Source organism: Aricia agestis, chromosome 15 (assembly GCF_905147365.1).
Source record: "Aricia agestis chromosome 15, ilAriAges1.1, whole genome shotgun sequence".
Classification (NCBI taxonomy): Eukaryota; Metazoa; Arthropoda; class Insecta; order Lepidoptera; family Lycaenidae; genus Aricia; species Aricia agestis.
This window is the reverse complement of record NC_056420.1, coordinates 1,068,618-1,086,461: the sequence shown is the minus strand read 5'-3', so window position 1 is coordinate 1,086,461 and position 17,844 is coordinate 1,068,618. Positions and strand designations below refer to the sequence as shown.

At 36.3% G+C, this 17,844-nt stretch overlaps 2 protein-coding genes across 2 annotated transcripts in view; one reads left to right on the top strand and one right to left on the bottom strand.

Moving 5' to 3' along the window:
• Position 1: 1 nt before the first annotated feature.
• On the top strand, positions 2-8,486 carry LOC121734126 (pro-resilin). Its single transcript, XM_042124549.1, has 2 exons — positions 2-37; positions 7,633-8,486. The coding sequence occupies exons 1-2, from the start codon at positions 20-22 to the stop codon at positions 8,107-8,109; spliced, it is 495 nt and encodes a 164-aa protein (XP_041980483.1). The 5' UTR covers positions 2-19; the 3' UTR covers positions 8,110-8,486.
• A 7,527-nt stretch (positions 8,487-16,013) lies between these two features.
• LOC121734125 (chondroitin sulfate synthase 1) overlaps positions 16,014-17,844 on the bottom strand; it is a 58,761-nt gene continuing 56,930 nt past the window's right edge. The window contains exon 6 of the mRNA XM_042124548.1: positions 16,014-17,551. Within this exon, the coding sequence (XP_041980482.1) occupies positions 16,401-17,551 (1,151 nt within the window). The 3' untranslated portion in view covers positions 16,014-16,400. The remainder of the gene's footprint in view (positions 17,552-17,844) is intronic.

Below are 17,844 nucleotides of genomic sequence, written 5' to 3'. Positions count from 1 at the left end.
TGACCCAACACTAAGCATCATGAAAGCCTTCGTAGCGGTAAGTCCAGTGCCCAGTGACAGTGAAAAAAAAGTGCAGTGACGTTCGAAAATCAAAAAGTGCGCGCTCGTGTTTGGAAATTCGAATTTTGAATGGATTTTTGATTTCCGAACGTCTACTGATGGACGTTGTGTTTGAATTCATAGTCGGGGTATCGATAGTGATAAAATATAGGTTATCAGTTATCACTTACATCAGTGTACTTAATATTTAGTGGTGTTAAAACTTAATATGAGGTGTTGTCCTATACAAGAAATTCACATTAGAAACAAACCAGTATTGGGTACTGTAAAGAAATGGTAGAGAGTAGAGGCACGTCAAACTATTCAAAAGTTTCAGTTTTTCAGATAAAAACAACAGGGCAGATTAAAACCAAAGCAACAATAATAAACAGATCTAAATATAACGTAATACGGTAATAATAATATTATGATATATTATGATTAATAAAACATAAAGCATAATGAAACATACTATAATGACATAATATTATTCATAGTAACGTACATTACGTTAATATTATAATTGTTAGCATTAATTGTGTTTTTTATCTGTTAAATAACGAAGTTAATTAATTCAAATAGTTACAAAATTGCTACTGTATTGTTAACAATGGTTTTCTTGCTTAAATCACTTACTGCCATACTCAGAGACGAATTAATGATGATTATACTTCAATTTAATGAAGAATTTGACAAATAAAGTAATTTGACCAATATAGTATATTATGACAAAGTCTTCATTTAATTACAGTTTAGTAATTAATTTTTGTCTTTAGAAAACGTAAACTCAAACAGCAATTGTTTTTTTTTTATTTACAAGGGCAAAAAATAACCAAATTGCTTATTAAAAATAAAATAAAGATTTTCAAATACATTATTTACTAAAAGCGAAAGTGAGTAATTTGTATCATAACAATATCATTTGGATCGCCTGAATAAATTCTGTGATATCTCATTGTTACAACAATGTGCAGCTTTCGTACTCGAGATTTCCCATATCGATTTGCGTGCAGCTCTCTAACTATACAATAGTTTTTGGTAACACGAAGAAGTTAACAAGGCACTTCCTTCTGAGGAAATTCTATTGAAGCAGGTTACATCCATAATAACATTATAAATGCGAAAGTATCTGACTGTCTGTCTGTTACCTCTTCACCCCCAAACCACTAAACTGATTTTGCTGAAATTTGGTATGGGGATACATTGAGTCCCGGGAAAGGAAAAATGCACGGTTCCCGTTGCAGGCGTCGTCTATTATTTATTATGTTATGCTATAATTTTGACCGTTTGCGTAGCTACTGGCTTTGTAACTTGTGACCAAAATTACAAATAGTAACTACATGACGCCTGCAACTCCGTGGCCCCAAATTTCGTTTATCGCGCGGAAACCGTACATTTTTCCGGGATAAATAGTATATATAAGTAGTATCCTATTTATGATTTCCCGGGACTCAAATTATCTCTATACCAAATTTCAGCAAATCGTTTCAGTGGTTTGGTCGTGAAGCGTTAACAGACAGACAAGCACACTTTCGCATTTATATCTTAAGGATCTTTAATAATAATAATTATTAATCCTGAGAGAAAGAGATTATTAATCATCATAAATACTTATGCGAAATCTCACGGCTGAAAATCGAATAAACTGGATTAACGAAAGAAGCAAAAACGCATCAATATACAGGTCATTCGGGTGAACACCGTTATTCTTAAAACCATCAAATGAGCCCGTCAAAATGAACAACTTTTTCTATGAGAACAACCTGTACTATAACATATAATTTATCATCTAAAAACCTTCAATTCGAGCGTAAAACACAGTTTAGGTTAGAGAGGTAAGCCGTTAGAACATTTGAAAAGCTCTTGTGGTTTGACGAACTAAGTTTCCTTTTACTTGTTAGGGCCATAATAATAATGATTATCGTAAAACGTCTTTGCAAATTTCACTGTTAGTACTGAAAGCGAGCAGCATTAACGGATATACTACTTTAAAATGCTAGTATAGTAGAAAGCAAAAAGATGCATCTACACATCAGAGTACTGAGTCAATTTGCACTCGATAATTCGACAGAAGAATTTGGGAAACAAAAATGTATGGAAGACATAACGCTAATGACATCGCGCTTACGATGCTTTACGTCAAATCTGATTCTAATTTCACTGAGCACCTACATCAAAATTGAAATATGACCATTTAGCATAACCAATGCCTCCGTGGGCCAATGATTTAGAGCGTGTACTGCGCACACATTGGGGCATTATAAAATTACTCCGTAAATGGTCTGGTTTCAATGAAACCGGTCACCGTCACCGAAATAGGTGTGAGGGTGTTATCATTATTCTAATTTTCCAATTTAAGTAAGTACTGTGACTCTTGGTCGCCCTTTTATCTGGGTAATGACCAGCGGACCTTATGACCCTAGATTCCCTTTACATTGCATGGCCCCATCCATTCCCTCTTGCACAACGGTCATAGGTCACTGCTTCTGTTACGCTTACTACCATTCTCTTATTACATAAACAACCTCATCCTTAAATGAAAGTCGGTTAAAACAATACAGTTTTCAGTAATGTGATGTTTCAGTAAAATGTCTGAACCAAAATAAGTTATGCGCAAGAAAAATAAAAAACTAATGTCGTCTTTCATTTAAAGATTATTCTTTATTTGAGATTAAATGATCACAGCCCACCCTTTAAAAGATTCGTCAATGTAGAGCTGTCGAAGATCAAAATCAAGGATTTCACATAAGGTAAACATGTCAAGACTATTGACCCTTGCGGCGATTTTGATATCTTATCTTGACGCGTAGATGCATTTCTAAATTTGTATGGATTTGACAGATTTCCAAGACGTCTCACGCACACCAAATCACAAATATAGAAATGCATCTACGAGTCGCGTCGCGGTCTGAATTGACCCATAGATTTCGAATTCCAACTGTAAAATTATCGAAGGCATCTTGTCTAAGGGTCCAGCTTTTCATAGTGTCCCTAAACGATAAAGAAGTAAGAACACGGAGAGAAAGAAAGAAATCAAAAAAGTTTCACAAACGTCATATTTAGATTTTTAAACGTGGAACAAAACTTGTAAAGAAAATTCCTTAGCACAAAGTCGTTAGAATTCGAAGCACTTTTAGAACATTTTTGCTCATGGGCCACATGTAAATTTAAATTTAGAATTCTATCTGTTCTTTGCTTTCTAGTTTCTACATTACGTCTGTTATTCGCAGTTAGAGATAATTGACGTGAATAGGTTTTAAATGGCCTCCTCGATCTTTACAAACATGTTACTTAGATATGCTGATCTATGGTTTATACTTTTTATATATTCAACAAGCTTAGCAATTTGTTAGCAATACATTTGTTTTCAAAATAAATAGTTTTGGACCTTTGGTGTCGGTGGCCAGTATAGTCCGTCAAGAAAGTGAAGAGATTAAAAAGTGGCAACATCGTAGTGTCATCCCTTTTTTCTTAGATTGATTTGAAAGGGATGACACTACGATGTTGCAACTTCTTAATTTCTTCTCTTTCTTGACTTTCAAATAAGCGAGTTACGTAGGAGAATGTTTGTAGTGACCAAGTATGTGTGCAATACACAAGGACTCTGTATTTATTATAACTCTGTGAAATGGATGAACCAATCGGCATCCGGCAAATGATCAAGCGCAGGACATAATTTTTCATCGATCATCTTTATTGTTAAGGCAATTGGGTAATCAGTCTGCATTTTCTTAATCAAACTTGAAATCGAACAAATCGAACCGACGATCTTCGTGGCTCTAAACAAGAACACCACAGAGACATTAGATCGTGATCAAATCATAAAGTTAATATACCTAGCGGAATAGAGCAACAATCTCGAGCTGTCAAACGAAACCGAAATTGGTTTCATCTGTGTGTAAAAATATGTGTACGTATACACTTACACAAGCATGATTGAACATGAATTCTATGAGATTAAATTGTCAACGTGCGGCACGTGCCGACTGGACGTAGAAAAAGGAGTGCTGCTGTCATGTATCACACGTCTCTTTTTACCACGCAGTGTTACTGATAGTGACATCTCTCTTGCTCAGGCCATTGTTTCTCTATTCCGCTAGGTATATTAACTTTATGGATTAAATTGAGTAGCAGTTATTTTGTTAGTATATTAATGAGCAATTTGAAATCGCGGGCTCGTTCAGTTGCGGGCCCATGTTGGAAGCGAGTAGCGGGAGATCGGTCATCTTGGCGTTCATTGAGAGAGGCCTATGTCCAGTAGTGGACGACTATAGGCTGATATGATTATGATGATGATGAATTTGAAATCAATTGCAGTTTGCTACGGTCATATAACCATCACCTACATACCGCGGCCATCGTCAAACGCTCGATATTCCCGCTCGATACAATGTCGTCATCAGGGTTTTTATATCTTCATCAACCCATGCCTTGAATAATTTGCTCCTTTACTATCTGCTTTCTGTTAGATTTCGCATCTATTTTCTTAATTTCGAGTTTTAACCGACTCCCAAAATGGAGGTACGCAATTTGTTGAGTTCCTTTTTTTTAATATTTTTGGTCTCATATTATAATATAATAATTATAATTATTATATTAAAACTAATTCCTAATTTATCTCATTTGAGAATGAACTTTTGTAAATGAAATATATAGTGCCCAAGGGTGTGTGCAGTACACAAGATGATTCTCTCTCTTCCTTTACTCTTGCAACCTACAGGGACATATTACCGACACAACTAGCGAAAGATCAGGCGCAGTACTTTTGACATCCGACACAATATAGGACATTTTCCTTCGGATGATCAGCGTGCAGTATCTTAACCACAGAAATAAATCAAGATAGAACGGCGACGCGCATGCGTTGCTAAGGAATCGCTCGTGTCAATTTTTGCTTTGCTTTTAGTTAAAACAAATAACTTACTTGTGGCAAGAAATACCCCCTTTTGCCCGATTCACTTTCGCAATTCTGTTTTTACAATTAGAAGTGTCTAATTTCTATATTTAAAACACTCGTACTCCACCCGCTTAGCCGTTCTATCTTTATTTATTTCTGTAATCCTAACCAAATTCAGAAACACGATGGTGATAATACAATGATACGGCCACAAACAGGACACAATAATGATGCATCTATATTACATCACAGTAGCTGTCACCATATCGCTAATGACAAATGCACAGTGCAAGACAACACAAATTTTATATCGAAACAGGATGTTTATGTGTTACTTTGCAGTCATGAGGCTGTTTAAATTTCAATTCAGAATATGACGCTTCAAAATTACAATTTAGGCTTTACAGTTGAGTCATTTTCTCTTATTTTCTAAAATAATGATTAATTAATTAGTTTGAAGCATAAAATTAATGAAAGATGGACATATTCGCACCGATTCGCAATCACAAACCGATTTGCAATGTGAATTAATTATAATATTGTGTAAGCTTACCAAAACTTAAAATATATCAAGCTAAGTAGATTATATTTCATTGTTGTTTATTTCTCTCTTGATCTTTGAACAATGCCTCATTTATTAATGTAAAACAATAATTTGTTCACGTCTAATTCACCTTTCCTTATCTTTCGCGACTTTTTCCTTGTATTATTTTTGGCTGTTTTCTCTAAAAAATTCCACGGATCTTTAATCGAAGTCATATTTCTATGATATGTTCGTTAGCGCGTAAGTGCTAAGTGTTGTCGAGTACGACTTTCGTTTTTTCAACAATTGCACAGTAAACACTCGTGGGTGGTTCTAAAAATCATCTATAATATTAGGTATTTTCATCATCATCATCGTCATGATTTTAGCACATTTCGAGTTTCGATGCACAGTTCCTAGACAAGATAAAAATGTAACATTATCTGTATCGAAATTTTTCCTACAATTTTGTTCGCGTTAAAGTTTGTCATATAGGTAACTTTTTCTACGTGATAATAATTACTTCTGGGGACGTAGACAAATTGGTTCAGCTGTTTGAGCCTAAAGAGGACAAGCAAACTTTCGCATCTTTAATATAAGATTGAAAGACTCCAGTAGCTGTCTACATAAGTCATAACTCATAATAGATGGAAAAGATTAAAAAATAACAGACATTATTAATGGCTTTACATATTTTAACAACTATCTAATTTAGATATTCGCCAATATTAATTGATAGTGAAATTCTTTATCTCGCGCGTTAGGTAATGTTTTCGTCAGTTTTTAGAAACTAACCATATTTCATCTCAATGGCCGCAGTGAATGGATATGTATGGTCATTGGCCATGTATGGAAAACAATTTGACGTTGTTTCGAGTAAAGCTCGGAATTTACAAGATAATGAGACAAAGAACAGAGTTATATATGAGGGTTTCTGTAAAATGATTCTTATCTCCTCCGCACAAAGATCTTATCAGAGAAAATTCTGGTCAGGCTTTGCATACCTCTTGCAATTTCTTACTTTGTTACTTTTACAGTCTTTGCGTATTATCTGTGATTTTACGCTTCTTAGCCTTCTGTGCAATAAACAGTAAAATCACTTTGTAATGAATAAATAGGAAGAAAGATAAGTAGGAGTAAAGGTGTCCTACAGGGTAACTAGTTAATCCCGTACTTATTTATAAATTTTATTTTCACTTGATATAATACAGTCTGATCACCTAATTTCTTGATTGAAAGATTAATAAAAATCCCATATAGATATTATCCAACATATAATCAACACACATTGTTGCATCGGAAAAAGATAAATAAGATGATATTGGTCATAGATTAAAACATAGAGGAAACATGAAATAAAAATATCTGTCGGGGGGAGAAAGTGCAGTGTCATAGGTCAAGAGAATTGCGTCATGTTATGTCATCTTCAGTGTAGTTTCATTTGGATTAATATTATGAAGTAAAATTATATAATGGAATTATTTTCATTTTGACTAATGGCGCTATCAACAATATGTGTTAATCATTTGCGTTGAATAACTTGAAAACGAAAATAATATTGCCCCATTGTTAAGTGTTAACGTTATATGGGCCACACACTACGCTTAAAAGCAGTTTGATATACTTATTATTATTATTTTCATTTAACAGAAAAAAACAACTTATTATTCTTTTAATTAAAAGCTAAATAATCCTCGACTATACTGCTATTCATTTAGTGTTTGCACATATTTTCCTCAAATTATTCCAATTCCCACGACCTTTTCGATACAAACGAAAGCTACATAGAGACGATTAACGATTATGTCAAACCGTCTTCCGTGGAGGAAGTCACGATGTCTCGGACGCGAGTGCCATAGCCCATAATCATTGTGATATAATACAGATTCCCCTCGGCTCAGTTGAGTGAAATTCAGTTGCAATGTCCGTGTAGGTATATTAGCTTTAGATGTTTGACGTCTCTACTCTCTACCATCATCGCTATTTTTTATGATTGGGGCCAAAGGAATATCTTATAAGAATATAGCTTTAAATTTATATTTATTTATTTCCTAATGGAAAGGGAGGCAAAAGGGTCGACAAATTAAGCAGTCCTCTTTATTAGGATGATTCGATCTACTTATTTTCAAAGTGTATGCCTTGCTAATAATGTTGTTTTTTTTTTTGTCATCAGTGCATAGCCCTGGCGCTGGTCGCGTCATCCTACGCCGAAGCCCCGTCCGGCTACAACTACAACCGGCCGTCCGGCGGCTCTGGCTTCCACGGCAGCATCGGTGGTGGCGGCGGCGGCGGCTACCGCGCCGTCTCCTCTGGCTACCAGACCTCCGAGGGCCAGTATGTCGACCCGCAGCTGCTCGAGCAGATCCGCCAAATCCTCCTCAAAGAAGAGGCGTCCGGGTCCGGCGGCCACGGCAGCCACGGAGGCGGCGCCCCGTCCTCTTCCTACGGAGTCCCCTCCTCGTCCTACGGCGTTCCCTCCTCGTCCTACGGCGTGCCCAACGCACGTGTTGTAGGCATCAACCTTGAGGGAGTCCGTCAGGCCATCCAAGTCGCTGAGTACGAGCAGGCGGGCGGCAGCGCTGGCGGCTACCCCTCCGGTCCCTCGTCGTCCTACGGCGCCCCCTCCTCGTCCTACGGCGCCCCCTACTAAACCCCCGTCTAAATAGAACGCCCCGCGCGTTCGTTGTTATTCGGGCGTCGCGCTCCCATCCCCCGACCCCCGAACGTTACTGGCCGGCGCACACGTACAATGTAGGTGGTGCCGGCCGCCGCGACCACCGGGCCAACGCTGCGACTGTGCACGCTCTCGGGTTTCCCGCCGGCCGCCAGTCGTCTATTTGACAGCTGTCAGGCGTTGCGTTGACGTTGACGGCTGTCAGACGTCGCGCTGACGTCGACAGCTGTCAAACGCGAAGTGGCTCGCCGCCGGGAACGAACCAATTATTGTTTTGTATAAAGTTTATCGTTAAGTGTAGATTAATTTATATAATATAGTAAGTTTATGTTTTTTACAAAAAATAAATACATTTCGACACCGTTCTCCTTTGTTTTCTTCGCACATTAGACTCTTAAGTGTAGGCAGAGCTAAATTGCTAAACGAAACTCTACTATTGCCATAACCAAAATCTATCACTTAATAGATAAAGTTGATAAGATTTTAATATAGAGACCCAGTCCTCAATCTCTCTAGCCTCTAAAGTCTTAAGTCTAAACTCTAAGTCTAAGATATAATAACAATAATTAATATTATAGTTTGCTCATCTACCTATTACTTGAAATCTCTCCGACAGGAGAGAGCTCTGAAAAGCTTAAAAATTGAACTATGTTACTAATTTATTTATTTAGAAAACTAATAAAATAGAGCTGAAAATTTAACATGCGGTCTCATTAAAAAGACACGCTCGAATATAATATTCAGACTTTTGATCAATAACAACACGATTTGTTTCCGAAACCGACTCGAAATCGACTTGTGAATACACCCTCTGTCATACCCATTGAGTACAGAACCCAAAAACAATTAATAATATTTTTTCCTTTGTGTACAGAACCCTACAAACTGTTAACTGTAAATATAGCACACAATGTGATGATATGACTAATTATTGTTTCCATTACCTTATAATATTACCTCACAACATTTGAGTATTAGCGGATAACCTCGGGGGGTGATGAAATGATCATAGGTCATGCGGTAATTAACTTTCACTTCCTACACATTAATATTGTTATGACGATTAAAAATAGTAAGGTGTTGGTGATTGGATAGGGTTCCGTATTTGCAATAATGTTAAATTAAGTTTAAAAACAATTCCCGGATTAAAACATTTGAAGTAGTTAAAGCCAAATTTTTCAGCACTGAATGGGCTGATGATGACGAGCCATTGCTAAGAACACTCTTGATGTGAGCTTTCAAACAAACAAAAAAACTAGATCAAAATCGGTTCACCCGTTTGGATGCTACGACGCCACAAACAGACACACAGACAAGCAGAGTGCAGACAGACAGAGACGTCAAACAAATAAGTTATAACACCCCTCTTTTTCTTCTGTCGTTAGTCGTTACTGATAATTGTAACTGATAAGCTAAAGATGTTGGTAAGTGGTAACAGACTTTACCAACCTCTTTCATATTTAAAGAGGGATGCTTGCTTCAATTATTATTATTGAAGGCAAGTATACAAATCATACTTTATATCTTCCCGGTAAGAAGTGTGAAAAGCTCTGAAACAGACCCCTAAAATAGGAATACATCAGCTTAAAAAAAAAAACTAGATCAAAATCGGTCCACCTTTTTGGATGCTACGATGCCACGGACAGAATATACACAAACAGACAGACAGACAGACACGTCAAACTTATATAACACCCCTCTTTTTTGTCGGGGGTTAAAAATAAATCGCAGTATGGGTTTTGCCACGCACAGTCAGCTGTTAATTATACAGGGTGTAACAAAATTAAGTGATAATATTTTAGGGTGTGTACGTGTTCCTTGTAAAGAGTTCACTGTGAAAGTAGCAGCGCTGAAAGACTATTTTTTTTCTCTTTTATATGGGGAAACTCGGGAGTCGTGACGCTTCACGCTCGGGCCCCTGCTCATACAAAAGTGAAAAAAATTTATTGGTCTTTCAGCGCTGCCACTTTCACAGTGAACTCTCTACAAGGAACACATACATACCCTAAACCTAAAGTATTATTACTTAGTTTTTGTTACATCTAGTATAAATTAGAAATGTGAAAGTAAGAATTAAATTTGATAACCAATAGATACTACATTTTAATCATCCTATATAAAACATTTTTAAATATTTTTTATAGCCAAGAAATAAAGCTTTACGCATGTCAAGCATGTATTTTATTTTTCATTTTTATCTGAGAGACAGTATGAAGAATGTAACTTAATATAAATATGGATAATAATGATGAATCGTAAGTTCAAAACCCTCACGGGTCTTTGGCCCGGAGCGAAAATGTTGTTCATTTGTTTCTTTTGCTCAATATCGACCCCAACTCTCAAATCACACAGGAAAAATATCATGCGATGGTATCAGATGATCAAAATTGATGTGGCGATCATGTTACATAATATTTTGTAACTTATACTCAGGTCTTAGGGCTAGGGCACAATAAAACGAGACGTGACGAGGCGTTTTTTTAATAAAATTAGGGGGCAAAACGAGCAAACGGGTCACCTTATGGAAAGCAACTATCGTCGCCCATGGACACACAGAAGAGTTGCAACTTGCAGGTGCGTTGGCGGCCTTTTAGAGGAGATACGCTCTCATCTTAAAGGTTTGCAGGTCGTATAGGTCCGGATATATTGGTAGCGACTGTTCGTTCCAGAGTTTGAGTTAAAGGCAGGACGCAGCGATGCACAGTAGCGATACAAAATTGAATTGTGCATTGTGCAGTAAACAAGTTGTTACTCTACATCTGCCTACTGATTGATGCATGAAGGCTTCATGTATCAATCAGTAGGCAGATGTAGAGTAACAACTTGTAAACTGCACAATGCACAATTCAATTTTTCAAGCTTCAAGTTGAAGCTACCCACGATGTATAAAGAACATTCTATCCTACAGAGTCCGATATTCCTAGTTCCTACAGCCTTTTTCTTCCAGATTTGTCTCACCAAGTTACATCTAGTTTCGTTTACGATTCGGTATGAACTGACCCTTAAGTCCACTGTACTGTGAACTGTGAAGGCCTTAATACAGTCACCTGTCAGTCAAAATATTGACTACTGCGATCATATTACAAAATAATGTGGTCTCATATGATTGATTCCAAATCCAAGGCTACCCTATTTTCATAACCTTAACTTTAGTACTGAAGCAGTTAATGCCAATAAAATATTAAGCTTTTTGTTTCTTAAATACAATTAATAATGAGGGTGGGCCCGGTGGTTACAAAAAAATGTGATATTTAATTTACCATTTAGCTCAGACCAACACGACATAATTATATTAAGCCTACAGTTTATAGAGCATCTCATATGTCTTATTGCCTGTACCTACAGTACTCCCAAATTAATAATGCGCATGGAAATCTTCAGTCATTGTCGTAAGATTCACGAAAACACTCGAATCTATGAAACGTAAGAGCCCCAAACAATGCACTTGCATTTTGCACCTTGTTCAAAGGAAATAGAAGTAAATATCATATAGCCGGTTCATCAATAAGTACTATAACTCACCGGGAAGCCTTCACGGTGTTACCATGGTAACGTCCAAGCAACGTCAAGCGCCTCTACGTCGCTGCAAAGCGCTGTTTTTCTTAAAATTAAGTTTAAAACAGCGCTTGCAGCGACGTCTTCCGACGCTCGGGAAATACGATCGTTGCCGAAAAATTACGAAAATTTCTATGCGCATTATTACTTTGGAAGCACTATTATCAACTTAATTTGTAAGTAAGGGTTTTTAGAAGTCCTAGCGTATTGTATGTAATAAATATATTGAAGACATCCAGCATCAAGCAGTTCTAGCACGGACTCGACCGCTAATGTAAGTTTTTGTTGCGATGTGAAAGATCGCAAGCTCGCGTAATTGTTGTGGCGCCCCTAAACCAGCGGGCGTTGATGCATCAATTATATTAGGTAGGTATACTAGAGCAATAATTTGTATTCACAACACTGACCTCCATTATACAAGTACTTGTATAATGGAGGTCAGTGATTCACAATCATTTTGTCATGACGTATATGTTATACGTCAGAAAACAATGTTGAATGACCTATTAAAATTTATATTATTCTTGGTTTATTTAGTATAATATTTACCTATCATAATAGCTCATAAATCATAATATTTAAGAGCAAATTAATGCACTTTTGTTTCTAAACTTTAACAGGTACCTAAGTAGTAGATATAATAGATACTGTAAATTTAATAAGATATTAATTAAAAATAAAAATTATTGTAAATTCTTACCAAACTTATTAAGAAAGACACAGTCCCATACAGGCTACAGCCATCTATGATTTAAATATCATTGGCATTACGCAAGTGATAAAACACTAACTAAACTCATAAAATGAGTAAATACTATCATAGAGCGACACGACGCGACGGTGCAGTTTCCGGAGTTCTAGGTTAATCCTAACGTTATTTAAGATCATATGTATAACAGCAGTCTCGCTTCTTTACGTTATCAACTTATCTCTTCCCGCTATAATAATATAGCCTTTTCTCTACCCTTTCGTCTCGTGGCTCCACGCGACGGACAGTCGGCCGGATCATAATGATATACAATCACACGAGTAATCGTTTACATCTAACACAATACGGTTACATAAACTTGCGTCACACTAATGCCTGACTTCTGACATTTGCTGTGGACCAATAAGAGATGGGGCATAGTCGACTTAAAGGGGATAATGCCATTCATAATTCATAATTCATTTATTGCTAGAATGAAGTACATTGATTTCAGTAGCGGTGGCTGGTTTCTTGAAACCGCTAGCTGCACAAAGGTATCTTTGCAGTGCTAATGTGTGTGCATTGCACAAAGATCCACGCTCTTTTCCTCTTGTAGCGCAAATGAATGGATGAGCCGATACGACTGAAGAATCAAAACGCGGGAAAAACTTCTTAGGTGTCCATTTGATGCATGGATCACAAACTATTGCATAGACTTTTTCAGACTTTTCAAATAATACTCCTCTGTTTCTCAACTTTGTCAATTTTCTATGAAAAACGATTCACACATATTTTGTGTGTGTACTGTGTATGTGAGTTGCCGATGGTGAAATGGCCGCAATTACTGCGCCAGAGCAGAGGTGATTTAATTGCATTATGACATCTAACGTCAGGTCATTAGTGCGAATTGGCAACTGCCAATCTTTTCACAAAATATCATATCTTTTCTTTTATATATAGGTACAAAGAAGAAGAGAGATAGCTTCAAGCCAAATAAACTTTTAGTCCAATCACTTTAGGCCAAGTGTGTGCGCAATACATAAGAGCTCTCTGCGGGAAGTGCGGGAAGGGAAGAAGAAGCGGGAACTCTCTGTCTTTTCCCGAGACATAACGTATATCTGCATACCAAATATCATCAAAATCCATTGTAGCGGTATAAGCAGAGATCATTTTATTTAACGCCTGGGAACCGTACATTTTTCCTAGATAAAAAGGATCCTATGGCCTATTCCGGGACTCAAAGTATCTCCATACCAAGTTTTATCAAAATTTGTTCAGCGGCTTAGGCGCAAAATAGGAAACTTTATTACGCGGTAACCGTACATTTTTCAAGACAATAATTATCTTATGTCCTTTCGCGAGAGTCAAAGTATGTGCACACCAATTTTCATCAAAATCGGTTCAGCGGTTTAGGCGCAAATCATTTTTGTTTATCATACGGGTACCGTACTTTTTTCCCGGATGTAAAGTATCCTATGTCCTTTCCCGACACATAACGTACCTACTTACCAAATATCATTGAAATCCATGTAGCGGTATAAGCAGAAATCATTTTTATGGAATGCCTGGGAACCGAACATTTTTTCGGAATAAAAAGGATCCTATGTCCTTTTCAGGGACTCAAAGTATCTCCATACCAAATTTCAGAAAAATCGATTCAGCGGTGTGGGCGTGACGAGGTAATTTTATATAATAGGACATTAATGTTATAAGCCCTATAGCAATATAGCATTAACCATTTTTATACTTTTTCTCTTAAAAACGAATGTAAAATTAATTTCTTTTCTCATAATCATAATCTACGCATTTCAACAAAAAAATGATACCGCACAATAACATTTTTTTGCTTAAAATAAGCAGAAAATAAAGATTATTCCAAAAAAACTTAAAACGCCGATTACTCAAAACTAGTCCGATGTGGGATGACACACCAATGCTTAACAGCATCCATTATTTATTTATTATATGCATACACTTTCACAGTAAATAAACTAAAATATAAACCTGTTTATGCGCCTTGGGAATTAAAGGAGCAACATTTTGTAATCCCTGCTATCTGTTGCTTTTATATTATGTAGGCACATTTTAATACACCAGTCGATGAGTCTGTTATTTCAAAAGTTGATGAAATCATCGTCAGAAAGTTTAATGAATAAAATTAAACCAAAAACATAACACAAAATATTTTATTCATTTACCTAACTTATTGGCACTTAGTGAGCGATTCATTATTTACAGCATTTAAAATTATTAAACTTCACCGGATTCGCACGGCGCGCAGCGGACGACCGGTTAAACATTTAAAAAGCTTTGTCATAAAATACAGCCATTCACGATTGTTCATTTTAAAATAAATTTACACTTATTATCTACTGGAATACAACATCTTTACATGGGTAACACATTTTGTACTCCCATCATCGAAGAAACAGGAATTTCGAATAAATTGTCATATTAGGATGTACCATCATAAAAATTGATTCACAGGCAGATAGCAAAACAAACTACCTAAAATTTTGTCGGACTATGTACCTAACTATGTTAACCGTTATCTGTTTCCTAGATTTAAAATAATCTGACCAAATCACTTAGGTCGCCCATCTGTGAAGTGTGAACCAATTTCATCGATAGTAAAATTTTTACAACATTATAATACTGCTTTCGTAGTGTAGTGCAGCATACCACAAGGACGGAAGACCGAAAATTATGTATATTAGTTTACAAAGAAAAAAACCCAAAAAATGTCCCTTTGATAACTTTAATTTCAATTTGTCTAGACTTAAAAATATTTTAGAATTTTAACTAGTTAACAATAGTTGACTAACTCGAAAACACGAAGGGGAAAAATAGACTAGAGTTTAAACTCTTACTCCCCATTATAAAATCTACACGAAATTTGAACTTCTAAAAACTTTATTGTAAAACTTTATGTAGATATCAATTAAATAATTTTGTAATACAATATTATTCAATTATATTAGTATATGTATTACTCTATGATTCGACTATTTATTTTTGCTATAAAATAAAGCTAAGTATTCTGTAAAATTTCGTACTTTACTAGTGTTTTCAAGGTCTATCGACATATTTTATTCGATTAGACAGACCTAATAACTACAATAATTGTTCTATCTTACTTTTTAGGCACAATCATTTGTTCAAAATGTTCACCTACATTTTGTCTATAAAACGAAGACTGCAAAATTAGGTACAGTAATTATAATATACAAAAATTCTTATAACATTTGTCACAAAACTTTACTTAAATGATAAAAAATGACGCGACAGTATCAACACGACAGAATTATATTAATAAATACATTTTGGCACCCATGAAAATTCTATGAAACATAAAACAATAAAGGAAACATAGTTACTAACATTTCATAAGCAATATTCAAAGAAAATATATATATCACCTATCTTATAATTAGCCACAGTCCATTTCTTAGGAACAATTATTGAAATACTTATAAATGCTTCCAAAAATATAATATTTACTTCTATTTACTTACATAAAAATCAGTACACTGGTAAAATACATAAATATTATAATATTATGTAGATAGTAATTCTCACAATTTTTTTCTGTAAATAGAAATGTTTTAAAATAATATGAAAATTGAAAAGTTGGCATCAATTATTATAAAAATGTCATGAAATGCAATCTACGAGTACATTATTAATATCATTTAATTTGTTACAAACTATGTACAGCTGTACTTGACAGTGATGTAAAACAAATACTTAACAATGCAATAATATCCTTCAATTTGAATCGATACATGAGAGGCCCATCACTATTTATAATAAAACTATTGCTAGTGAAGTTTTCGAGCCAATGGGAATAATTTTTAGCTCTACGCGACTATTAATTAAGAGCCAATAGCTTATAAAAGATAGCTACAAAATATTCGGAAAAGAAGGAATAAAGGAAGCAACTTCCATCACATCTTATTAACTTACGAAATTGGCTCGTTTCCGCACAAAACAAAATTGTAACAACCCTAATCCAAACCCTGTACTAGCTAGCACCCTTCTCGGGCCACAACACATCTGGATGGTTCAGCATGTAATAGTTCATGTGTCTCTGGCTGCCGTACGTGGAGGCCTTGGTACCCAGACACATCTGAAACTGACTCTTCTCCAAGCTCTTATCACAATCCACCGAATGGAAAATATGCACTAGAGTCTCGTCCGCTATTCTGTACACCGTTAAGTTCGATTTGATGAGCGTCTCGAACATCTGCACGTCTTCGTAACCCCACCCCTTGATGCTCAAATCGAAGCCGCCCACTCTCAAAAGGTCACACTTAAATATACCCATGATACCGAAACCGTACACTCGGAAGTAACCGTAATTGTCCCTTATTTCTTTACTGTATTTTAGGTTAACTAGCTCCCTGTCCGTTTTCGCGATATCACTGTCTACATATTTGCCTAGATTAGTATCCGTCACTAGGGGTTCGAACTTGAATTTGTTGAAGTCATCCCCGAAGACTACTTCGGGATTGTACTCACTGAACACTATGGGGAAGTAAACTTGGTTGTATTTCACTGTGTTTATTCTGATCCTCCTGAGCGTGTTGTGGTTGAACATTATGTCGACGTCGATAAAAAAGACTAGATCGTCGTCTGCGCACAGTTTAAGCCCCTCTGTTAGAGCTGCACCACGGGAGAACACCGTCGAGCCCTTCTCTATAACGATGATTCCTTTCCCGTAAATTCCTTTGTAGTGCTCAATTAAAGCTTCAGTGTTCTTATAGTCTAGTGGATTTTTGCTATCTATGTATAGTACGACTATCAGAGTGACCGCTTCGTCGCTTTTCAGGACTACATCTTCGTAATTCTTCATGAAGCGGGTGAATATCTGATGTCGTCCCATCAGCGGCAGTATGAAGTGTATCCGTCTATCGTATATGGGGTACTCGTAGTCGTTGTCGCTCCATTTCAGTACGTTTGGCAAGTTTTCATGTATCTTCATTAGGCTATTCTCTAGCGCCTCCTTCATGTTCAGTCGCCCGAAGTCCAGGAAAGTGTTCTGTTGCTGGTTGGACTCGTCGAAGTCTTCGAAGTCGTTCTGATAGTTGATCCCTTTGGCGTTGAGCTGCTCGGTGATGTCTGGATCCTCCGTCGGCGGCGGCTCCCCCATTGGGATTTCACGAATCTCGGTGGCTAGAAAATTTAAACCACTATTAGCACTAAGCTCGTGTTTACATTACTTACAATGATAGCATTGTAGTGCTAGTATTTATAGAAATAGACATTGTACTTTGAAACCTACGCAGTATTCTTATTATTTTGACAGTATCTTATTATTAGTCGTTACTTCTATATTTAATAAGCCTTATCTAGATAATATTATATCTAATCGTCACAATGCTAGGTATGGGCATGTAAAGAGTCAGTCTAACATCCGATCTTTCATCTTGTCATCCGTTCCACTGGGTTTCGAAAGCATTAAAACA